Source organism: Schistocerca serialis, chromosome 6 (assembly GCF_023864345.2).
Source record: "Schistocerca serialis cubense isolate TAMUIC-IGC-003099 chromosome 6, iqSchSeri2.2, whole genome shotgun sequence".
Taxonomy (NCBI): domain Eukaryota; kingdom Metazoa; phylum Arthropoda; class Insecta; order Orthoptera; family Acrididae; genus Schistocerca; species Schistocerca serialis.
Genome location: NC_064643.1, coordinates 533,040,406 through 533,067,463, shown reverse-complemented (window position 1 = coordinate 533,067,463; position 27,058 = coordinate 533,040,406). Strand labels below are relative to the sequence as shown.

Here is a 27,058-nt window from a genome sequence, read left to right as displayed (position 1 = left end):
CAATTGTTAAATACGTTTGGGAATTAAACGTATGTCCTGATCTTCTTTTCTCCCTCTATCTGTCCATCTTCTCCACACCCGCACTTTGTCTACCTTCTCCTCCTCCTCCTCCTCCTCCTCCTCTTCCTCCCCCCCCCTCCTCCTCCTCTCTGTGTCCATCACCCGCTCCCACGAGATCATCTCCTCTTTCCCTCCATGTCCATTCCCCTCCTCTTCCTCTGTGTGTCATCTCCTCTTCCCTCCTCTCTCTGTCCATCTCCCCTTTGCCTCTCTCTATGTCCATTCCTCCCCCCCCCCCCCTCCTGTCCATCCCCTCTTCCTTCCTCTCTCTGACTGTGAGTCTCATTTATTGTTTTTGCAAATTCATAATCCATACTAGTATTCCAATCATAAGTCAACTGAGATACAGAAAATGTTGTTACAATATTTCTGAAATATAAGCAATGAGAGAGAACATACTGGTAGAACCAATCTGTCTGATTGCATGGAATAAACGAAAACCACACAACATCATAGCAGAGCACAGCACAGCATTTTCTTTCTCACAGTATCGCATGTAGGACTAATTTTTGTTAGTCACAAAACATTAGTGCTACTAAAGGAGACTTAACTGGTAAAATAATTCTCAGTTCTTAAAGTTCACTAAAATACTGTACCTTAAAAATTCCTTAGTCTACTTTCTGTTATCTTGATCCATGCAGGCCATTAGCAAAACATTTAGGTAAAAAAAAAAAGGGAGATGACACCTGAGTCTATGTAGAACTCACCTTGGTTCTAAAACATCACAACAGTACTCAGTTAAATAAATCAATCAGTACTTCATAAAACAATAGTACATAAATGTGCATAAAAACAGTGAAAAATATATAACTCACCTGACATCTAGTGTCATGTTGCAGAAACACCCTGCTCAATGCTGCCACAGAGTTAGTTTAGCTACTGAATTCGACAGAGGGTTAGAAACCAGGATAACACAAGTAATCAATGCAAGAAATGAGAGACACACACATTAGAGTATTAATCAAAGAAACAATGCATTAAAACATTAAGCACTGTGACTGTACTGAGATCAATATTTTAAAAATTCTCATCAGTGTTAATGTTGTTAAAAAAATATGGGTCAATAATTAGTTAAATGTCTTTCCAGTATGAAAAGTTTGTACTCTTCACTTCACAATATATACATGAATTTATAAAAAACAGAATTTGAAGAATGCCTGCACTCCGACACTCTAGATATTTCAGTGTCACAACATGTAACAATCACAAAGCTTCACTTGAAGTATACACACAAATTGCACTTCACTTATTATATTACACCTTTAATCATAATAAAATACAACTTTTTATGTATATCACAAATATTCAACTCCAATTCCAGTTGGGTCGACGAAATAGTAGTCTCAGGTGCCTCTGAAGAACCTGATTGTTGGAGAGACCAACAGATACGAGGAGGATGCAGTAGCCCATAATAAATGTGAGTAACTTATGATTCTGTACCCATGATGTTATGCCAGTCCAGCCAACCCTGCACATTGTTGAATGTAAATATTACATGTATTGTTCTATGTTCACAAATATACATTACAAGAATAAAATACAACAATTTACAAATTCTACTAAGGGTATGTCAGAAAACCATCTCCTTAAATGCAAATCATTTAAAGAAGAAAGCATGTGAAACTTGTGGAGTGCTGAGAGAGAGTTGGCAGCTGCAAACTAAGACTTGAAATTATAACTATGTATTAATCAATTAATTCATTTTTTAATCTGAAGTGTCTATGATCATAAATTGTATTTTTTATTTTTTGTGTGTTGGAGGAAAACGGTATCATAATGTTACACGAAATGCATGTAAGAAATAGTCAGAGGTATGAGTAATTTATCAATAATTATAAATGAGAACTTCTGCAAAAAGGAGAGTAATATGTCCACCCAGTTGTTGTTACTATTATCTTGTACCGATTTAAAAAAAAATAATGATGCTCCTCAGAAAAAATGTTTATTAAAATATTGATTGGGGTTGGCTCAGGGCAGAATATACTCCTGCTCAGAATAAAATAAACAGGTGAGTTGTACATCAGCTAACTACTGACGAGTTGGCATGACCACCATTACAGTAAAACACAAACTGATGGTAACATACCACCTAATGGAATAGCAGTGATCTTAAGGTTGGTTGATTTAAAAGAGGGGGGAGGGGTGACCAAACTGCTAGGTCATCAATCCCTCGTTCTGATTAAAACAATTCCAAAAAGGTGGGAGTAAAATAATCAAGACATACAAAACACGGCTGGAAGAAAGGAGAAAACCACAAGAATGACAGAAGGGCAACAAATGCTAAAATGGCCAGAATCGGACAAGAAAACCACAGAGAGATGCAAAAAACATGTAGAAGAGATCAAAACAAGAGAATAAAAAGGAGAAGCCAACCACTCTGTAACACAGTAAAACCTCCATCCTAAAAGCACTAGGATGGAGGACACAGAGGGACAAAGGACATGCACTAAAACTTAGATCAAATGATAAAACTGACATAAAACTAAAGCTGCTGTTGAGGCATTGTCACCAAACACCAAAGGTAGGGTGCTGGGAAAGTTAAAAGTCCGCCACAGAGTGGCTAAAAGTAGGCAGTCCAGCAAGAGGTGGACGACTGTCATTTGTGAGCCACAGTGACACCAAGGTGGGTCCTCGCGACAGAGGAGGTAACCATGCATTAGCCATATATGGCCAATGCGGAGCTGGCAGAGGACAACTGATTCCCTGCGAGAGGACTGCATGGAAGACTTCCACACATTCGTAGTCTCCTTAATGACACACAGTTTGTTGTACGTACTGTTATGCCCATTCTGTCTCCCAAAGCCAAAAAAACCTGCAGAGTATGACAAAACGCATGTCAGTTTCGGAGATACCCGTCTCCAGAAGCGATTTCCGCATAGCCCATCTGGCCAACCTGTCAGCAAGTTCGTTGCCTGGAATTCTGACATGTCCTGTGGTCCACACAAACACCACTAAACGACAGGACCGTTCCAGGGCATAGATGGACTCCTGAACGGACACTCCCAAAGGATGGCGAGGGTAGCACTGGTCGACAGCTTGTAGGCTGCTCAAGGAGTCAGTACACAGGAGAAATGACTCAAGGCACGAGTGTATGAGCTCAAGAGCATGAGATATGGCCGCCAGCTCTGCAGTGAAAACACAGCAGCCATATGTGACCATCAGCCATCGAGTCATCAATGTAAACCACTTCATAGCCCTGGTACATGTCAAGAATCGAAAGGAATTTATGGCGGAGAGCCGCAGGGTTAACGGAGTCCTTAGGGCCATGCAAAAGGTCCAGAAGAATCTGCGGCCTAGGTGTACACCATGGAGGTGTACATGAATGGACTTCGAGAAGAGGTGGTAACGGGAAGGATTCCAGTTCAGACAGAAGAGACTGGACGCGAACGGCAATCGTAAGCCCTGACCTGGGCTGCCAATGTGGGAGATGGGGAAAGGAGACGGTAATTTGGATGTGCAGGGCAACTAAGAACGAGTGCAACGTAACTGGCGAGCAGTTGTGCACGCCTAACCTTCAATGGAGGGACTCTGGCCTTCACCAGGACACTGGTCACTGGACTCGTAAAAGCTGCCATCACTAGGCAAACGCCACAGTGGTGCACTGGGTCAAGTAAATGCAATGCTGAGGGCACCACCACTCCGTAAACCAGACTCCCATAGTCAAGGTCTGATTGAACAAGGGCTCAGAAGAGCTGCAGCAGTGTAGAGCAATATGCTCCCCAGTTGGTGTTGCTCAGGCAGTGGATGGCATTGAGGTGATGCTAGCACTTTCGCTTCAGCTGACGAAGGTGAGGTAGCCAAGTCAATAGGGCATCAGAAACCAGTCCTAAGAATCATATGTCTCCACTACAGTGAGCGAATCGTAATTAAGCTTAAGTTCTGGTTCTGGGTGAACAGTGTGACGCCAACAGAAATGCATGACACACGACTTCGCGGCTGAAAACTGAAAGCCACAGGATAGAGTCTATGACTGCGCCTTGAGAATGGCTCCTTTTAGGTGCCGCTCAGCAACACCAGTACTGGAGGAGCAGTACGAAATGCAGAAGCCATCTGCATACAGAGAAGGGGAGACCGATGGCCCTACACCTGCTGCCAGACCGTTAATAGCCACAAAAAATAGACACTCAATCAGAACCCTGCAGAACACCATTCTCCTGAATACAGGGGGAACTATGGAAAGTACAGAGCGACAGGAAGTTCTGCATAAAAATCTGAAGCGGGCCCCGGAGACCCCGCTCATACAATGTGGCAAGGATATGATGTCGCCTGGTTGTGTCGTATGCTTTACGTAAGTCAAAAAAGATGGCAACCAGATGTTGGCATCTGGAAAAGGCTGTTCAGATGGCAGACTCAAGGGAAACAAGATTATCAGTGGTAGAGCGACCCTGGCGGAAGCCACCCTGACATGGAGCCAGTAGTCCACGTGACTCCAGGACCCAACCCAACCGCTGACACACCATGAGTTCCAGCAGCTTGCAAAGAAAGTTGGTGAGGCTGATGGGCCAGTAGCTATCCACATCAAGCAGGTTTTGACCGGGTTTGAGGACCAGAATGATGGTGCTCTCCCGCCATTGTGATGGAAAGATGCCATCGCACCAGATCTTGTTGAAGATGATGAAGAGATGTCGCTTGTAGTCAGACGAGAGATGTTTAATCAGCTGACTGTGCATCTGATCCAGCCCAGGAGCTGTGTCGGGGCAATGTGCAACGGTGCTGAGGAGCTCCCACTCTGTAAATGGGCGTTATAGGATTCACTGTGGCGTATAGTGAACGAGAGGACTTTCCTTTCCATTCGCCATTTGAGGGTACGAAATACTGGAGGGTAGCTCTCCGTCACAGAGGCTCGAGCACAGTACTCAGCAAAGTGCTCGACAATCACGTTTGCATCGGTAGATAACACGCCATTGATCGTAATTCCAGGGACACCTGTTGGGGTCAGGTACCCAAAAAAACGTGTGTGATCTTCGTCCAGAATTGGGAAGGTGACGTATGGCACCCAATGGTCGAGATGTATCTCTCCCAACACTTCTGTTTCCATTGTTTTATAAGCTGGTGAACACGGGCACAGAGCTGCTTAAAGGCTATTAACTGCTCCACAGAAGGATGCCGCTTATGTCGCAGTACAGCTCACCAACGCTCTAATTGTCTCAGCGACTTCCAGCACCCACCAAGGGACTGTCTTTCGCCAAGGGCACCGTAAAGAACAAGAGATTACATTTTCCGCAGCAGAAACAATTGTTGTAGTGACCTGCTCAACATCAATGGCACCATGCAGGGGAGATTCAGCGGTGACAGCAGATGTGAAGGCTTCCCAGTCTGCTTTGTTTAAAGCCCATCTGGGTAGGTGTCCATGGGCATGGTGCTAGGGGAGTGACAGAAAGATGGGGAAGTTGTCACTACCACACAGATCATCATGTGCTCTCCAGTAGATAAATGGGAGAAGGCCAGGACTGCAAAGCGAGAGATCAATGGCCAAATATGTGCCATGTGCCACACTGAAATGTGTGGGGGCACCTGTATTTAACTCGACCTCTGCCACCCCTTGTCCAGTAAGCATGGTGCCACCCCACAGGGGTTATGGGTGTTAAAATCTCTTAATATTAGGAAAGGTTTAGGGAGTTGATCAATCAGTGCAGCCAATTCGTTCAAGGGTACTACCATCTGGAGGAAGATATACATTGCAGACAGTTATTTCCTGCATCGTCCTTATCCTGACAGCTACAGCTTCAAGAGGGGTTTGAAGGGGCACAGGTTCACAACACACTGAGTTCAGGACATAGATGCAAACTCCACCTGACACTCTATTATAGTTGCTACGGTTCCTATAATATCCCTTATAGCCACGGAGGACAGTGGTGCGCATTGCCAGGAACCAGTTTTCCTGGAGGGCAATGCACAAAGCAGGTGTAAAGCTTAACAGTTGCCATAGCTCAGCCAGGTGGTTGAAGAAACTGCCGCAATTTCAGTGGAGGATTATGTGATCGTGAGACTGGGAACCTCAGGGTCACCTGCTGCCATCAGATGAGTACCTGTGCGATTGTCATCCACTCTGTCTGAGGGCCTCATCCTCAGACACAGAGCTTGTAGGTAGTGGTGGTGTGTGTGCGCGCCACTGCAGTGCCTTTGTTCTGTGGGGTCTTTTTCTTTTTAGGTTTCTCTCACTGCTCCTTAGGTTTGTCTGCCTGAGAGGGCTTCATTGATTCAGTCTCGAGGACTGAGGAGGACCATGAAGCCCTACCTGTGGTTGCTTCAGGCACTGGCGGTTGTCAGCTTTGCCTCTGGTAGAAACCTGGGAAGGGAGTGACCCAAGGGATCCCTTTCTGGCGAGAGAAGCCGAAGACTTACACTTCTCCGACTGAAAAATGGGGACAGATGTCCCCGATGGTTGGGGTGTGTGTGTGTGTGGGGGGTGGGGGGGGGGGGGGTGAGGGGGGGGGGCAGGTGGAGTCTGACGGCTCTGAGAGCCAACTGTATGCGGCGGAATGGAAGATGGTAGAACTGCTAACGTAGTGGCAGCGTAGGTTGATGTCATATGCACAGGATGCCTCCCATATTTTCTCTTAGCCTCAGTGTAGGTCAGTCGGTCCAGGGTCTTGTATTCCATTATTTTTCTTTCTTTCTTGAGAATCCTGCAGTCTCGGGAGCTAGGCAAATGGTGCTCTCCACAGTTGACATAGATGGTAGGTGGGGCACAGGGAGTATTGGAATGTGACAGATGTCCACAATCCCGACAGGTAATGCTGGAAGTACAGCGGGAAGACATATGGCCAAACTTCCATCACTTGAAGCACCACATCGGAGGAGGGATATATGGCTTTACGTCACAGTGGTAGACCATCACGTTGACCTTCTCGGGTAACATGTCGCCCTCGAAGGTCAAGATGAAGGCACCGGTGGAAACCTGATTATCCCTCGGACCCCGGTGGAAGCATCAGACAAAATGGACACCTTGCCACTCTAAATTGGTGTGCAGCTCATCATCAAGACTGCAAAAGGAGGTCCCTGTGAAATACGACACCCTGGACCATATTTAAGCTCTTATGGGGCATGATGGAAACAGAAACATCCCTCAGTTTGTCACAGACAAGGAGTGCCCATGACTGGCCAGAGGATGCTGTTTTGATCAAGACCAACCCTGACCGAATTTTGGACAAGACCCCCACCTCCCCAAATTAGTCCTCTAAACGCTCCACAAAAAACTGAGATTTCATTGACAAGAAAGAGTCCCCATCAACTCTCTTACATACGACGTACCGGGGTGAATAAGCTTCACTGCCGTTCTTAGCCTGGCGTTCCTCCCATGGTATGGCCAGGAGGGGAGGGGGGGGGGAGGGGGGGGGACAATTTGGGGTTGTATTTCTTAGCATTGAAGTTAGGCCTTGACCACTTAGAGACTGCTGGTGTTTCACCATCAGCAAGAGATGACGTGCTATGCTTCATGGCGTGTCATCTGCCCTGATGCCACCCACTCCAACCAGGGGCCACCCCCACGGGTGCCACCCAGGTGCAGCAAAGGCCACCTGGCAGGATGGCCATTGCTGGGAGTCCCGATGCCCCAGGATGACGCGCATCTACTCCTTGGCATATGTGCATCACATAAAGGCCGTAACGTGTTAAGACTCCTTTTAGTCACCTCTTACGACAGGCAGGAATACCTCGGGCCTATTCTAAACTGCGGACCCGAAGGGGGGGAGCAGTGATCTTAAAATACTGGATGAGATAGGAAATGGTGAGAGGCAACAAAATTGATGGTGAAATTATAAAAGGTAGTGTTTCATTGCATTTGTTCTGGAGAACAAACAACAATTATATAACATACAGTCAGTGTTATGAAGAAGAATGTTTACTGAAGTACCTTTTGCAGCATACAATTCTTCTTGTTCTGCTGCTGTGTATTTTTTAATTTCACCACTACATCATCTTTATTGGATGCAGTTAATTATTTATTTAAACAACTGAAGAAATATACCATATTTGGTGAGATTAGCTCGGCTTGATTAAAATCATCATTTGTGGAATGCAAGGCATCAAATGACTAACAAAATAATACAGGGCTATTACAAATGATTGAAGCGATTTCATAAATTCACTGTAGCTCCATTCATTGACATATGGTCACGACACACTACAGATACGTAGCAAAACTCATAAAGTTTTGTTCGGGTGAAGTCGCACTTCAGGTTTCTGCCGCCAAAGCGCTCGAGAGCATAGTGAGACAAAATGGCGACAGGAGCCGAGAAAGCGTATGTCGTGCTTGAAATGCACTCACATCAGTCAGTCATAACAGTGCAACGACACTTCAGGACGAAGTTCAACAAAGATCCACCAGCTGCTAACTCCATTCGGCGATGGTATGCGCAGTTTAAAGCTTCTGGATGCCTCTGTAAGGGGAAACCAACGGGTCGGCCTGCAGTGAGCGAAGAAACGGTTGAACGTGTGCGGGCAAGTTTCACGCGTAGCCCGCAGAAGTCGACGAATAAAGCAAGTAGGGAGCTAAACGTACCACAGCCGACGGTTTGGAAAATCTTACGGAAAAGGCTAAAGCAGAAGCCTTACCGTTTACAATTGTTACAAGCCCTGACACCCGATGACAAAGTCAAACGCTTTGAATTTTCGGCGTGGTTGCAACAGCTCATGGAAGAGGATGCGTTCAGTGCGAAACTTGTTTTCAGTGATGAAGCAATATTTTTTCTTAATGGTGAAGTGAACAGACACAATGTGCGAATCTGGGCGGTAGAGAATCCTCACGCATTCGTACAGCAAATTCGCAATTCACCAAAAGTTAACGTGTTTTGTGCAATCTCACGGTTTAAAGTTTACGGCCCCTTTTTCTTCTGCGTAAAAAACGCTACAGGACACGTGTATCTGGACATGCTGGAAAATTGGCTCATGCCACAACTGGAGACCGACAGCGTTGACTTCATCTTTCAACCGGATGTTGCTCCACCACACTTCCATCATGATGTTCGGCATTTCTTAAACAGGAGATTGGAAAACCGATGGATCGGTCGTGGTGGAGATCATGATCAGCAATTCATGTCATGGCCTCCACGTTCTCCCGACTTAACCCCATGTGATTTCTTTCTGTGGGGTTATGTGAAAGATTCAGTGTTTAAACCTCCTCTACCAAGAAACGTGCCAGAACTGCGAGCTCGCATCAACGATGCTTTTGAACTCATTGATGGGGACATGCTGCGCCGAGTGTGGGAGGAACTTGATTATCGGCTTGATGTCTGCAGAATCACTAAAGGGGGCACATATCGAACATTTGTGAATGCCTAAAAAAACTTTGAGTTTCTGTATGTGTGTGCAAAGCATTGTGAAAATATCTCAAATAATAAAGTTATTGTAGAGCTGTGAAATCGCTTCAATCATTTGTAATAACCCTGTATTTAATGATCAAGGAGCTTGCCACAAACAGAGGTGATAATTTCTATCACTTAAACAATGGACATGACAGTTACACCAGCTGAATTTTGTATAGATGGAAAGATACACTGATTGATAGAATTTCAGATTTTCAATTTGACTTCTACGATATTGTACTAAGAAATCACGTGACCCTACTTCTATTGGAACATGTTCTATTGCAAAATGTTACGTCAATGATGTGACGACTGGAACAGTAGTTATTGGGTGGATCCATATGATGGGTTGACATCTGTATTTTTCACAATGATATTTCATTAGCTAAGTGAGTAGGTGATACAACATTACTTTGAACAGATGGCAACCAGTTTGAAGAGCGTATTTATTATTCAGGGCACAACAATGGGTAGTTAAAGGTAAAGCACTGGATGTGATTCAGCTGTTCCAGAACATGGTTGTACTTCATAATAAAGGCAATGGTTGTTATGGACTGATTAACAAGTGTATACAAAACATTTGGAGCATGCAGCCTGTCGTCCATTTACAAAAAGCAGTGCTTGTATGCAAAGGCCCCTTCATGATCTTCAACATAATGGTAAGAGGACTCGTCAGCATTGCAGATATGTCAACAGATGGCACACCATATGATAGGGACTTTTTCCTAAGGAAAACTAAGTAACACACTGGTGTTGCATATTGGCGTATGTCTGTTTCTTTCATACTTTAACTATGTTCTCATAATAACATCTTTCATAAAAACTGATCACCTACGTGGCAGTGGAAGAGTAGCTTGCAAAAGCCACTAACTTGCTCTCTGTCAGAAAATGTTGTGTACCAAACCTGACACAAAATAAACAAGAGTGACATTGCAAATGTATGTGCTTACCAAATATGTTCAAAGCTAGAATCCTTTGAGTCCACACACATTTGCATTTGTTCCTCCCACAGCTCAAAGGCATTTCTGCATTGAGTTTACCATTAGGTTGTATAGTGGGTCTGCTGCTGACTCCTTCCAGTAAAGCACAAGAACACACCTGCCACTGAGTTAATCCATATGGGCAAACTCTGCTACCACATAAATACGCAGTTCACAATTTAAGAACACACATACCGTATTTACTCGAATCTAAGCCACACTTTTTTTCCGGTTTTTGTAATCCAAAAAACCGCCTGCAGCTTAGAATCGAGTGCAATGGAAGCGGAAGTTCTGAAAAATGTTGGTAGGTGCCCCCACAACTAACTTCTGCCGTTGAATATATGTAGCGCTACACAGGCATGCTTTGTAGGCACAAAGATAAATACTGGCGCCAAAACCTCTGCGTCAGTAAATAAATTTTTTAAAAAAGGTGGAAGACGAGCTTTTTTTCTCCTCCCCGAGTTTCGACCACCGCATTTTCAAACATTATCCAACGAAGCAAATACAAATTCCGTATTGTTCATCTTCGAATGTAGCAGAATTTCAATGTAATACCGAAATCCGACTGGCAAGACTGTTACGGATGTTTGTCAATATGGCCAACTCTACGTTCTGAATTTTTTCCTACCTGTGAGAAGAGATGGTTGCTAATAGGAACCTGATGAAATATGAATCACATGCAGCATTCTCTTCACCATAAGAATAATACAAATATAAACATTTTGCCATATATTCTTTCATGTTTGCTGCTAACTCATTTAAATCCTGTCTGCCTAACAAACTACGAAACCAGAGTGAGACAACAGCAAACGCGGAAGAATATACATATCATGTCATGTTTACATTCATATTATTCTTATGCCTAATAGTGATACAGTCAGAAATGAAGCACGGCAACTGACTAGATTTTGAAATCCGAGATGACTAATTTCTGTGCAGAATTTAATGTACTAAAGAAACGGCCACAAAGATTTTTCAAACGGAGAAAAATTTTCGCCTAACTCTCGTTCAGAGCATGTTCTATCATGCGCAGTCTATTATTTGGTTCTTGTTGATCATTATCAAAGAAAGCAGCAGTGTAAAGCAAAATAAGCAATTGATTCAAACCAGATGAACCACGCGAAAAAGGAAGCGTTCCCCTATGAATACGGACGGAGCGCCTGACGCATAGCAATGGCTACCTGGTAAAGCTTAACTGCAAAGCTTACGATTCGAACCAAACTACTGTAGCTGTATCGTCATTCATTCGACCTAAATTGTGTCTCATATTACAATGGACCAACTTTGTTTCGATTTGGAGGTGCAGCCTAAAACTTTTCTCTCCCCTCGAATTTCGAGTCTCAAATTTCACGTGCGGCTTAGATTCGGGAATTTTTTTTCCCTTTATTTCGAGTCTCATTTTTCAGGTGCGGCTTAGATTCGAGTGCGGCTTAGATCCGAGTAAATACGGTACACTAATATACCATAGCCTGTAGTGCCCTAGTAATACTAAGCATTCTTGTTTGTTTTTGTAGGATATAACATGAGCGGATGCTGTTGTCAGCATCTTTTAGAGTGCATTATTCAGTGCTATATTACTCTAACTTTGACTGTCATAGAAAATCCCAGATCCTCTGAACTGTGTGTACTCTTAAAAGCAACTGTAACGCCTAGGAATTCTTAAACCTCAAAGATGTGTGCTCCACTTATAAAATTACTAGAGCAGTACTTCTACAGCGGAATGGTTGCATACATGCTGCAAACATCAAGGCCACTTCTTTGCAAGAGATACCTCCTGTTTCCCCTATTTGCCAAGTTTACTCAGTGTATCTCAACTATGACACCCATTCAAAACTAGTTTAATTTGATCACTTCATGAATGGAGCTTTTTCTCAGTGTCAGGCACTTAACTACATGATTATTTTGGGCATGTAGTAATGGTTTATTCCTCTGTGTTACTGTATGCCATATATAGACTGTTTCGCTATTTCCAGCGATTTTTTCATATAATCTCAATTTTCAGGAACATACAGTAGAATAATGCCAACAAATATAACAATTCTACACAGTTAAATCTCACATATACTACCTACCTTTCTGGTGACGCTTGTGGTTTATTGTACACCAGTAAGTAACGCACTCTGACAAGATCACTGTTTGTCACCAATATATATTTTTCAGGCACTTCTCCACCAATGCTATCGGGTGGTGCCTTTTGTTTTTTGCGAGAAGGTGCTGCTGCTGCTCCTGCTGCAACAATAAAAGATCAAGGTCAAAAAATGAGCTCATTAAATCAATAACACTGTATACGTAAGTTGTTGGATATTTCTTGTCAACATGTTGGTTAAATTATGTGACAATAAATTATTTTTAACTTTGAAGAAAACGGTAAATGTATCAATCACATTGCTTGTACAACTACCTACCACTTATAACTATTCTGGGGGAGAGGTGAAAATATCTGGATGCTATAGTTAATAAGCGTCATTGGACGTAGCTTATAATTCAATATTTCCATTTACAGATTACAATGTATTATTCTTAAACATAATGCTATGCATATAGACATATACCAACACCTGTCAGTTTAACGTACATTTATTGACTGGCCGTGGATAATGTACATCAGGATGGTCAATAGCTTCACAAAGAGCTACAATACTCAGAGATGGCCCTAGTATACTCTTTCCCCACCCGTAGCCAGTTGGACTGTATGGAAGGCTCATTGACATTTCAGTAGACAGATAAATTCCAGAACCAAACAGCGAGTTCTGCAACAAGAAAACGCTGGTTTTAATTATGTGGAAACTTATTTCAATTTAACAGTATGAACTGTAGCAAGAAAGCACAACAGTACCAACCTTATTTAACTGTTGGTGGCAAACGTTGAAGCATTAGCTACATTTTACAAATATCTGACACACAATAAGTATAGGTTTTGAATCATGGGAATAAGGTAGGTGAAATCATTATTTAATTCTCATTGTTTTCTATAATCTACAATGACATTTTTAATCTATGCTAATTTTCGGAAAATTTATAGGAATTTTTTCTTGCATGAAAACTCATAGGCTCTGACAAATGTTTTGGTAAAACAGCCTCCAAGTGTTACATCATCTGGCTTTACACTTTATTTCAGTTGGACTAATGCTGTTATCTTCTAACAATAACAATGACTACGGTCTTAAACAAAATGAGTAATTTATTGTTAACAAGACAGTAGCTGAGCAAATGCTGAGAAATTATGACAGTGTACATGATAACATACCATAGCAAATGTCTTAAAGAACAAATATCTTAGAAGTGAAACTGCTCTTGGCTTATACATAGTGTAATGAGCAGCAGTGCTGCTTTGCCAACTTTCTACTGGTCTGTACAGACTTACATTTTTCTTCTAATATTGTCCTGAAACCAAAGTGCAACTTTTTCGCATCTACAGTTAATATGGCAGTTCTTACACAGGGACAAAGAGGTGCATATCTCCAAATTTTAAAACTCAATACCATTTTCCACTAAATCAATACTTACCTGCCAATGTTTTCACTACTTGTTCCATACACACATGGAACACGTATTAATCAGAATGTGACAGTGTAACCAACCAAATTATTGCAGCAAGAAAATGTGTACATGTTTAATTTTTTTAACTTCCAAATAAACATTAATAATCCAGCTCTGAATTAAAATGGTACCCAATGGGACATGAAGAAATCAGGAAAGCATAAATCAAGTATGCTCCTTTTGTCAGAATTCGCCTTTACTACTACTACTACTACTACTACTACTACTACTTGTATAATGACAGGTTTTCTAAATTATGGTTCTGCAGAAAACTGCCGAAAGAAAGCTGAGCTCCCGATCGATCCAGCTGTATATGTTACAATCTGTGACCAAGCTTCGTAGCATATCATGCTGTTAAGGGTGGAGATTGCTGCTGGTCTGAAGGCATTGGCTTTTGTCACACACTTTCCAGTATATCATTAAATGTGAACTGAACCAAAATAGTGACTTGTCAGCTCTCTACCTCAAAAACCACCAACCTCTCACAGCTTTTAACATCAACTGAAATGCTGCATTTCGAAGGCTTCTATGAAATGACTGAATACTGATAGGTAGTAAAAGTAAAATGTAGCAATGCTGACGAAGTAATTTCTATCAGTAGAGCAGTTACATCCGTGTAGCTCCATTACTTCTGACTTTCATTGAAAGCTCAAATTTTCACTGATAATTACAAGTGCTCCTGTGGACTGATAAACAGAAAATGTAATTTTATATGAAACTTTAAGAAGGAAGGTACTTTGATAGTTATTTAAATCCATTTTGTAATCTTTTATGAATAGCGGGTGAACGAGTGCACATTTCCAGACTTCGGGAAGTTTTCTGTCAACCAATTCTGTCATGATTTGTGTGAGTTCTCTAACAGAATTTGGTTTCAAGTCTATAGACACTTGAGAGTTCCCGTACAGTGTAAATAACACTAAAAAATTTCTAAGTTCTGAGCACTGATGCTCAAAATAAATCAATGTCCAGCAGACAGAGAACAAACACAATTCCCAGTTGCTTCTTATACCACAAAAGAGCAGTCCAATGAAAACTGAACACCAATCACAAGTGGGCCATGGAATGATTCCAAGCAGAAGTAACCACCACAGTGTTACGACATTTATGCCACTGGGAGATGAGATGATCAATTCCTGCTTTACAGAATGCTGTCAGCCACTGACAGATCCGCTACCAAACCCATCCTTGGATTTCCTTGTCGCACTGAAACCAAAATCCATGCATGTCTTTCTTCAGGTCATCAAACATGTTAAATTTCCAAGGTGAAAGATCCAGGCTGTAGGGAGGATGCTGTAGTGTTTCCCAACCAAATAGTCTTCATTTGATTGGAAGTGTGGGGGGCAGGAATTATTGCGACTTCCTCCTCCGACTGCAGAGGACCTCTGCTCATCGAGCTCAATCATGGAATCACAACCAATGTGCAGTGCTCTGAAGACACTTTGCACGAACTGTGACACACCATAAAGTCAAAACTCCCACGAATGCTGACATACAGAATCACCCTGTTGATTCATATCACCCGTCCCCACACTACCAATCAGATGAAGTCTATGCTTTAGCGATTTGGTTGTGAAGCACTGCAACATCCTCTGCACAGCCTGGATCTTTCACTATGTAATTTTCGCATCTTCAGCAACATAAAAGAAAGACATGTGGCCAATGGTTTCAGTCAGTCAAAGAAGTGCAAGAGTGGGCGAGGTTGTGGTTCTGTCAGCGGTCAACCACGTTCTACAAAACAGGAACTGATTATCTTGTCTCCCAGTGGGATAAATGTCTTAACACATGTGGAGATTACTTTTCGGTGGAATCATTCCATGATCCTGTTGCTGTCAGTGTTCGGTTTTCATCTGACTGCCCACCTTTCTTTCTATAACAGCTCACACAAAGTCATCCCCTGAGTGGGTAGCAAATAACCAATTTTGGGGATAAGAGTTTTTCTTACATTGTGTACTGCATCAGTTTGGTTTGGTTTCTTCAGTTTTCCTTCTAAACGTACAGACGTCCAAGTCTTTTCTAGTTTAGTCGTTTTTTTGCATTATCTCTTTGGTAAATTTTTTTTTATAGCACAAAGTTATTACAGTTTTGCTTCAATAGTCATGGGTCTGTTAAATGTGGTATGCCCTTACCTTCCTCAGAACTGACTTACCCAGCCAGTCTGGGGGTCTACAGTTCAAAGTAGACTCTGAACCATGATGTAACTCTGCAATTTACAGATTAACAAACACGGTTAGATGTGAAAGAACTGATAATTAACAGATAAAAAATTCTTGGTCAGTGGAGGGGTTAAGAGACTGAACAGAGAAGTCATCAGTGCCTAAGCCAAGAGATAGATCTCTGGAGGGAGTTATGTCTTGAAATTTGATCAAATTACGATGTGGGAGTGGTAAAATTGAGGCACTGGAAGCAATATTGATGCCAGAGCTGGGAAATAATTAAAGGACGTAAAAGTATATGGGACAGTCTAGTATGCAGGTTAGAACTGACATGGGCTCCTCTAGGAGGTATACCCACATCTGACCCCTGCCAACCCAATTAAGGGCTAAGACAGTTACAAAGTAAAGAATGCCTTTTAACTGGGAGGATATGTTACAGCCAAAGGGAGAAAGCCAAAAACGATGTAATGAGCATCAGTTGTACTGACAATAATAAAATAAGGTGAGAAAAATAATCACATCAGTAGATGCGTGAGTGAGGACAACATGTGGCAACTCAGCACGCTGGACACCACCCCCCTCACAGCTGTCCCACCAGCGATCTGTTACAGCCAACATGTTAAAGATGGGAACAGCACTCACTATTTTCGAGGAAGTATAAAAACCTATTCACCTGTGGGGTGGGTGGCGTATTGTGGGAAAACACATTATAAGTAGGTTAGGCAGACCTCCAACCTAGGGCCTTCACATGCACTTCAACTGGAACACAGACCTGAGAGCAGATGTCAGTGGGTTGATGCTCCTTGTACGCAAAATGAATCCAATAAGTTAGATGATTAGGAAATTTTTGCATAGTGACTGCATAAGTGAGCAAGAGTTCCTACCACTAGGAATGAAGAGGGAAGACCCCTGCTTCAGCAAGGAGACTGCCAACGGGACTGGTCAGGAAGACACCAGTGTCCAGTCGTATTTTACAACAATGGACTGGGTCCAACAGTTTCGTGGCTGAAGGTCTCACTGAGCCATAAATCTGGCAACCACAGTCCAACTGGAATGAGACCAGAGCCCAGTAAATATGGACAAGAGTAGCACAATCTGCATCCTAAGAATTGTATGCAATGAAGCAGAAACCATTAAGCTTTCACATGCATGTAACGTTTACTTGATGAATACAGAGCAGCCATGCCAGCTTTTTTTCAAAGAAGAGTCTCAAAAATCAGGACTGTGAAACAACATCTAAGCACTTGGTACCCAAGTACAGTTCTGGATCCAGATAGATGATGGTACCACAACAGAAATGCACAACGCGTTTTTGCAGGAGAGACTTGGAAGCCACACTTATTATTAAATTGTTTATATGTTTATCTCTATGCTCAACATTTTACATTATCTTAATGATTCCTTCTTTAATTGTCCAGTATGATCCGGGCTGGTTACAGTTTCATTACAAGCGTATAAAAGCAATTCAGCTTAATGTTTGAAAGTTTATTTGTAAATATGGATTATGTAGTACGTATACCACCCAAAACTGACTGGCAATGCTTCCTGTGCTAAGGTATTCCTTGTGATATGAAACAAAAGTTATAAACACATTTTAAAAAAATAAACTGCAGTACAAAAGAGGTCATTAAACAAATGTCACAAAACAGACCTTATTTAATAACTGTTGCAAGCCATACTGAACAATGGAGTAGAAATTCTCAAGTCGGCTGCCATGAAAGGCAAACAATGTTTTCCTCCCTGCTGACAGGTCGGACCAAGCTTCTCTTGCTGCTTCACTCAAGGTGACAGAGAAAATATGAGCAGGTGGTTCATATGGTATATCACACTTCACCAGTGATAATACTGAAGAAAACTGTAAATAATAGAAAATGTCTTACTCATCATCTATGCAATATAAATAATAGAAAACTTCTTACTCATAGTGCATGCAATACACTTACAAAACTTTCTTTAAAATCTACATAATAAAGTGGAATAAATAACAAATATAAAGGCTATTGTTGACCTTTCGCACTTAAACTACTTTCCAAGTATAAGTAATGCATTCTCACTTCTCACATACTGTATATGCAATGCCAAGGCAGGGGGGGGGGGGGGGGGGGGGGTCCTTTGAATATATTCACATTTTGATATTTATTTTCACATTAAGCCTCTCCCCGGTGTTATTCAATCTGTATATTGAGCAAGCAGTAAAGGAAACAAAAGAAAAATTCGGAGTAGGTATTAAAATCCATCTTACTACAATTATTGTATTACCATCAACTACAATATTTTAAGGTATATTATTTAAAATGTTTATACTGCCAGTCCCCCCCATGAACCATGGACCTTGCCGTTGGTGGGGAGGCTTGCGTGCCTCAGCGATACAGATATAGCCGTACCGTAGGTGCAACCACAACGGAGGGGTATCTGTTGAGAGGCCAGACACACGTGTGGTTCCTGAAGAGGGGCAGCAGCCTTTTCAGTAGTTGCAAGGGCAACAGTCTGGATGATTGACTGATTTGGCCTTGTAACAATAACCAAAACGGCCTTGCTGTGCTGGTACTGCGAATGGCTGAAAGCAAGGGGAAACTACGGCCGTAATTTTTCCTGAGGGCATGCAGCTTTACTGTATGATTAAATGATGATGGCGTCCTCTTGGCTAAAATATTCCGAAGGTAAAATAGTCCCCCATTCGGATCTCCGGGCGGGGACTACTCAAGAGGATGTCGTTATCAGGAGAAAGAAAACTGGCGTTCTACGGATCGGAGCGTGGAATGTCAGATCCCTTAATCGGACAGGTAGGTTAGAAAATTTAAAAAGGGAAATGGATAGGTTAAAGTCAGATATAGTGGGAATTAGTGAAATTCGGTGGCAGGAGGAACAAGACTTCTGGTCAGGTGACTACAGGGTTATAAACACAAAGTCAACTAGGGGTAATGCAGGAGTAGGTTTAATAATGAATAGGAAAATAGGAATGCGGGTAAGCTACTACAAACAGCATAGTGAACGCATTATTGTGGCCAAGATAGATACGAAGCCCACACCTACTACAGTAGTACAAGTTTATATGCCAACTAGCTCTGCAGATGACGAAGAAATTGAAGAAATGTATGATGAAATAAAAGAAATTATTCAGATAGTGAAGGGAGACGAAAATTTAATAGTCATGGGTGACTGGAATTCGAGTGTAGGAAAAGGAAGAGAAGGAAACATAGTAGGTGAATATGGATTGGGGCTAAGAAATGAAAGAGGAAGCCGCCTGGTAGAATTTTGCACAGAGCACAACTTAATCATAGCTAACACTTGGTTTAAGAATCATGATAGAAGGTTGTACACATGGAAGAACCCTGGAGATACTAAAAGGTATCAGATAGATTATATAATGATAAGACAGAGATTTAGGAACCAGGTTTTAAATTGTAAGACATTTCCAGGGGCAGGTGTGGACTCTGACCACAATGTATTGGTTATGACCTGTAGATTAAAACTGAAGAAACTGCAAAAAGGTGGGAATTTAAGGAGATGGGACCTGGATAAACTGAAAGAACCAGAGGTTGTACAGAGTTTCAGGGAGAGCATAAGGGAACAATTGACAGAAACGGGGAAAAGAAATACAATAGAAGAAGAATGGGTAGCTTTGAGGGATGAAATAGTGAAGGCAGCAGAGGATCAAGTAGGTAAAAAGATGAGGGCTAGTACAAATCCTTGGGTAACAGAAGAAATATTGAATTTAATTGATGAAAGGAGAAAATATAAAAATGCAGTAAATGAAGCAGGCAAAAAGGAATACAAACGTCTCAAAAACGAGATCTACAGGAAGTGCAAAATGGCTAAGCAGGGATGGCTAGAGGACAAATGTAAGGATGTAGAGGCTTATCTCACTAGGGGTAAGATAGATACTGCCTACAGGAAAATTAAAGAGACCTTTGGAGATAAGAGAACCACTTGTATGAACATCAAGAGTTCAGATGGAAACCCAGTTCTAAGCAAAGAAGGGAAAGCAGAAAGGTGGAAGGAGTATATAGAGCGTCTACACAAGGGCGATGTACTTGAGGACAATATTATGGAAATGAAAGAGGATGTAGATGAAGATGAAATGGGAGATACGATACTGTGTGAAGAGTTTGACAGAGCACTGAAAGACCTGAGTCGAAACAAGGCCCCCGGAGTAGACAATATTCCATTGGAACTACTGACGGCCGTGGGAGAGCCAGTCCTGACAAAACTCTACCATCTGGTAAGCAAGATGTATGAAACAGGCGAAATACCCTCAGACTTCAAGAAGAATATAATAATTCCAATCCCAAAGAAAGCAGGTGTTGACAGATGTGAAAATTACCGAACTATCAGTTTAATAAGCCACAGCTGCAAAATACTAACACGAATTCTTTACAGACGAATGGAAAAACTAGTAGAAGCCGACCTCGGGGAAGATCAGTTTGGATTCCGTAGAAATACTGGAACACGTGAGGCAATTCTGACCTTACGACTTATCTTAGAAGAAAGATTAAGGAAAGGCAAACCTACGTTTCTAGCATTTGTAGACTTACAGAAAGCTTTTGACAATGTTGATTGGAATACTCTGTTTCAAATTCTAAAGGTGGCAGGGGTAAAACACAGGGAGCGAAAGGCTATTTACAATTTGTACAGAAACCAGATGGCAGTTATAAGAGTCGAGGGACATGAAAGGGAAGCAGTGGTTGGAAAGGGAGTAAGACAGGGTTGTAGCCTCTCCCCGGTGTTATTCAATGTGTATATTGAGCAAGCAGTAAAGGAAACAAAAGAAAAATTCGGAGTAGGTATTAAAATCCATGGAGAAGAAATAAAAACTTTGAGGTTCGCCGATGACATTGTAATTCTGTCAGAGACACCAAAGGAGTTGGAAGAGCAGTTGAACGGAATGGACAGTGTCTTGAAGGGAGGATATAAGATGAACATCAACAAAAGCAAAACGAGGATAATGGAATGTAGCCGAATTAAGTCGGGTGATGTTGAGGGTATTAGATTAGGAAATGAGACACTTAAAGCAGTAAAGGAGTTTTGCTATTTGGGGAGCAAAATAACTGATGATGGTTGAAGTAGAGAGGATATAAAATGTAGACTGGCAACGGCAAGGAAAGCGTTTCTGAAGAAGAGAAATTTGTTAACTTCGAGTATAGATTTAAATGTCAGGAAGTCATTTCTGAAAGTATTTGTATGGAGTGCAGCCATGTATGGAAGTGAAACATGGACGGTAAATAGTTTGGACAAGAAGAGAATAGAAGCTTTCGAAATGTGGTGCTACAGAAGAATGCTGAAGATTAGATGGGTAGATCACATAACTAATGAGGAAGTATTGAATAGGATTGGGGAGAAGAGAAGCTTGTGGCACAGCTTGACCAGTAGAAGGGATCGGTTGGTAGGACATGTTCTGAGGCATCAAGGGATCACCAATTTAGTATTGGAGGGCAGTGTGGAGGGTAAAAATCGTAGGGGGAGACCAAGAGATGAATACACTAAGCAGATTCAGAAGGATGTAGGGTGCAGTAGGTACTGGGAGATGAAGAAGCTTGCACAGGATAGAGTAGCATGGAGAGCTGCATCAAACCAGTCTCAGGACTGAAGATCACAACAACAACATACTGCCAGTGCAATGACATTAATGCAATTTCAAGGTAGAGCCTGTCTGATTTAACAACATAGACACTAATTTTACTGTCTTTCTTAGCTAAAAGTTTGTGCTCATAATCCCACTGCACATGGATAATTTTGTTTCATAAATACGAATGTTGGGTCTGGAATTAGGCAGTGCAAAGTTACAGTAAAATGAGGAAATTTTAGCGTAAGAAGATTATTCAGAACTACCTGCTAATCACATTATCGCTTAGTGCAAGATTATCTCCTTTGAAATATGCTATTGGGAAACTACAAATTTCTGTGAACATATGCAGCAATCCACATGTTACTACACTTTGCTGCCACTAACGCGACACATATCACACAATTTACGTAGCGTGCCATTTGGATGCTCCAGGTCCAGTGTCTCAATTGCCTGCAGCCGAGAGCCAGTGGCCCCAGGTGGGCAAATGCACTTTATACTGCTGTGCACCAGCTCTGGCTGACAGTCTGTACCTGTCACCAGTCTGTAAGTATCAACAAGCCTGCATTCATCACTCACCTCTATGTATCTGTATTTAGTCATCTCTTGCCTGTACCTGTTCTGTACACTGTCACTCGTTGACCTGATAACCATTAAATTGTCACTCCACGGCCTAATAAACTGTGGATTTCATCTAGTTGCATTTTTCATTGTGTTCCGAAGTCACATCACAAGTGGCGGCAAGTCAAGCTTTGGTCCTTTCCTGTGCTCCACTTAGAAACTTGTGCGAGCACAACTTTGGTGATTGTTTTTTCCTGTGCTTCTACAACAAAAGCAACTACATATGGCTGCCTTTGACCACTTCATGGCTACACTGACAGTACAGATTCCACTGTTTTTCAGTGCGCCATCACAGTCTTCCTCCACCTGACGACAATTCTACAAATTGGCAAGTCTCTACCACAGATTGGAAAGTCTCTGCCACATGACTCTGCCTCCAATTCCATCACATTTCGGGTTTGGCAAGCTTCTGCCTACAGCTCCACCAACACTCTGTCGTCTTTCGAGTAATGGACATGGACACTGGTAGCATTTTGTTTTTGTTATGGCCTCCTTTTCAGGAATGACCTGCTCCTGCTCCTCTGTTACGTTCATTGGCTTCCTTTTCAGGACCAGGCCTTCCTCTCTTCATTGTAGTAGACCGTTTCAGGATACGGCCTTCCTCTCTTAGTTGTTCTGTTCAGAGGCCTCCTTTTCAGGACCAGGTCTCCATCTCTTCATTCATTAGCCCCCTTTTCAAGACTGGCTATGCTTTTCCCTGTAGTCATACTGTGCCTGCAGTATTCTTCTCATTGCTCAGGCACCCTGACTTTTTCCAAGTTACACACTCCACTGCATCAGTCCCAGTGTCCTTTTCTTTCACGAACCCCATCACATCCAATGATCTCACCATGTTTCAGGGATGCAATGCCCTACCTCACGCCCAACAAAGTCATTCGTCAGTGCATTCCTTCTTGTTGGGATTCGTCCTTGACTGCCGTTTTAATCAAAGCGGTGAGGGATGGCATGGTCGCTTTTCGTGGAACACATCAGATCGGCACAACAAGCCTGCCAGGTGAAGAGGAAACTGCTGCAAACCCAGCCAGGAAACCTTGCTGCAATGGACAACTCCACCGTCAACAATGACGAAGACAGCACCACGAACACTTCCCTCTTGCTTTGTAAAATATGAGAGAGCTGCATGTGGACACCGGAGCAGCTGTTTCACGCTTCAACTCACAACCACATGCTTGGCTGGGCTCCCTATCAGGTCCCATCAAACACTGTCTGACAAGCTACACTAAATAATATTTTCCTATTCTTGGTTGTGGCCTCCCACAATCCACAATTGGCACCACAATCCACAATTGGCACCACAAACAGTACCTTGTGACAGTATCCTTATCACTTTTGTTGAACATTTTTCAGGCATTTGTTGGTTGTTTGATGCCCTCCATTCTTCCTTATCTTATTTACTGTTTGTCTACTGTAGTAGATGCAACTTTCGCGGCACTGTCATACATTTTTTTGGTCGAAGGCTTCCCTTGTACAGTGATTTTTTGGCTCATTTTCTTTTACGATTCTTGCTTCCACCACAACATCCAATACCCTCACAGTTCCCTACGGCAGCACATCGCCCCAGCTGTGCCCGCCCACCTTCCTGCCGGTGAATCACCCTCGTGCAGACAACACAGTAAGGCATCTCAATGCCTCTTCCAATGACACGGGCACCTATTCTGCTGCAGGCACCTCCTGCAGTGACACGGCTGCCCCCTCACCAGCTGCAGGGCCTCCTGCACAGACACAGTCACCTCTCACCCCAATGTAGATGATTTATGCAATGATGCGGGTACCTCCAGGTAACTCCGCCACCACCCCAGACACCTCCTACACTGCCACATGCACCTCCTGCTCCTCCGCAGGTGCCATCTGCACCTAAGTGGCCACCTCTTACCCTACAGAGGCACCTCGAGCACCTATGTGGACTCCTCCCACACTGATCCAGGCACCTCCTGTACCAAAGCGGGCACCTCCCACACTGACATGGGCACCTCCAGCTTGAGGATGGGTGCCTGCTGCTTCCTGCCAGTGCTGCCTAACCTCCCACTGGACACCACAGCTCCCCATCTTATGAAACCTAGGGATGACTCTTGCCTAGTGTTGCTGGGGTCATCCACCGGACTTTCCTAGAGGGGAGAAAGGTGCAGGGCCACACTCCATGCACTACCACCCCTGCTCACACGTCCAGGACAACTGCTTCTGACACTATGGATGTGTCATCCATCAGCATATCGTAAGGGAATGGGAATCTGGTCACTCTTCCCACCCAAGGAAGGAGGGGTGTAGTAACCATACTGTGGTATGTGGTACACATACTGTGGTACACATCACTGTGGTACACTACTACTGTGGTACACATCACACAGTTTAAGTAGTGTGCCGTTCAGCTGCTCCAGATCCCCACCAGAGGTCACCAATCATGGTCCAGCACCCAAGTCACCTGCAGCAGAAAGCCAGCATCCCCTGGTGTGCAAATGCTCTTTATACTGACGTGCATGGGCTATAGCTGGCACTCTGTACCTGTCACCAGTCTGTAAATGTCAACAAGTTAGTAATAGTCAATTGTGTGTACCTGTCTATCTGTAATCATCTCTAGTCTGTACCTGTTCTGTACCCTGTCATTCCATGACCTGTAAAATTTAAAATTTTCCCGGTGAATCAACAGTTCAAAGAGATTTTGGGCTTGCAGCTGGTCGCCGTAAACTTCATTGCATGATATTTCGGCTGGACAACTGCCAGCCATCTTCAGGTGAGCCGAATGAGGACTGACGAAGACATTGTCCGCTCTGTCTTATATAGTGTGCTGACCGTATTGCCACGCATGCACTGAAGTCGCAGAGACTGAAGGACCACATTGCCCAGCGACAGCGCCCTCACTGGTGAAACTGCAACACTCAGCTGCCTTCAGTATTGTCGCTGGCTGCAGCTATCGATGTCTTCTGGCATCTTCGCCTCTAGCAAATTTCGGAGAGACAGGATTCCACGTGTTATTCAATTGGTAACCACTGTCATGGTTCATTAGATTTCCCGCGATGTATATTTCAACGGATTCTTTGATAATGGGTCTCAAAAAGTTTTTGCTGAGGCCAAAATCGAAGTTTTATCGTACTCCATTGAATGTCGGTTGGAAATACAATGTTGTGCAATTGCAGACTTACTGGGTGGCAGTAGGCAAGTGCAACGTTGATGATCCGTACAACGCTCTTCCACTGTACGCGTTGTCTGTCCTATATAGGCCATACCACATTGACACAGAATTTTGTAAATTCCCACCTTCTGCAGTAACAAATCATCCTTCATCGATCCCAGCAAATCCGAAATCGTAGAAGGTGGACGAAAAACCACTTTCACATGAAAATTATTAAGAATCCACGCTATTTTGAAGGAGATATTTCCAATGAAGGGAAGAAAAGCTAGGGACTTGGTTAGTGCGTTCTCCTCTTTATCCACTTCCCGGTTCCTGGCTCTAGTTGAGAAGGCCCTGTTAATTTGCCAGGTCGAGTATCCATTGTCTCTGAACACCGTCCTCAAATGTTCAAGTTCCTTGGGCAAATTCTCTGCATCTGACACTGTATGTGCTCTGTGAACAAGGGTTTGAAGTACACTCATGGTTTGGGATGGGTGATGGCAACTTGAAGAATGCAAGTACAAATCAGTGTGTGTGGGCTTACGATAAACAGAATGTCCCACTGAGCCGTCACTCTTCCGTTTAACCAAAACATCCAGGAATGGAAGGAAACCATTTTTCTCTAGTTCCAGAGTACATCAAATATTCTCATGGATGGAGTTAAGACGATGAAAAAATTCCATTAACTATTCTTCTCCATGGGGCCACACTATGAAAGTATCATTGACATATCTCAAAAAGAGGTTGGCTTACAAACTGCTGATTCAAGTGCTCTTTCCTCAAAATCCTCCATAAAAAGCTTAGCCACCAGAGGAGACCGAGGAGGAAAGAGCATGTCGAAACAAAGCAGTGATGTCCGATTCAAACTGTTGACCAATTAGCGTCACGGAATCCGCAAGAGGTACTTTTGTGGAAAGGGAAACTACATCAGAACTCACTATAAGATCGAACTACTTAAATGGACAGCCCTCAGTCTATTGATAAAATCAGCAGAGTTCCACATATGATGTGAACATTTGCCAACAAATGGTCTCAGCAAAGATTTTTTTTTTATTTTATTTATTTATTTATTTATTTTTTTTAATGGTTTTAGGGCGCAAAACTGCTACGGTCATTAGCGCCCAGTCTATGACTTAGGAAAAGGCAGAAATGGGAACGAAACTTAAAAAATTGGAGAAACTAAAAATAGAAGGAAAGCTTAAAAAACCACTATAGAAAGGGGTTGTTGTCCCCAAAAAGAGCTTCAAATGACTGACGTCAACTCACTGGCACTAATAAACTCGAGAAGGCGATCGGCTGAGCGCGTGTCATCTGCTAAAATGGAAGATATATCAGCCGACAGCTGTAGACGGACGCGTAACGGAGTAAAATAGGGGCACTCAAGTAAAAGGTGTCTTACCGTCCACAGCTGAGAGCAGTAGGGACAGAGTGGGGGAGGATCACCACTTAAAAGATGTCGATGGCTAAAAAGACAGTGACCCATCCAGAGTCTAGTTAAAATTACCTCCTCCCAACGATACATTCGGGAGCAAGAGGTCCAAGCACAGGGAAGAGCTTTCACGTCCCGCAATTTATTATTGGGAAGTGTCGACCAATGTGCGTGTCATAAAAGAGCAACATGACGACATAAAACACCCCGTAGATCGGCGAAGGGAATCATGCGAATAGCTGGCTGAAGAAGAGAGACTGCAGCCTTGGCCGCTATATCGGCCGCCTCATTTCCACAGATA

General features: G+C 42.9%; 1 protein-coding gene across 1 annotated transcript in view; it reads right to left on the bottom strand.

The window, feature by feature from the left end:
- Window positions 1-1,140: 1,140 nt before the first annotated feature.
- The window catches only part of LOC126485137 (protein mono-ADP-ribosyltransferase PARP16), a 42,851-nt gene continuing 16,933 nt past the window's right edge, over window positions 1,141-27,058 (bottom strand). The window contains exons 3-6 of the mRNA XM_050108788.1: window positions 17,690-17,893; window positions 12,921-13,095; window positions 12,418-12,574; window positions 1,141-1,528 (exon numbers count right to left, since the gene is read on the bottom strand). Coding sequence (XP_049964745.1) covers window positions 1,366-1,528; window positions 12,418-12,574; window positions 12,921-13,095; window positions 17,690-17,893 — 699 coding nt within the window. The 3' untranslated portion in view covers window positions 1,141-1,365. The remainder of the gene's footprint in view (window positions 1,529-12,417; window positions 12,575-12,920; window positions 13,096-17,689; window positions 17,894-27,058) is intronic.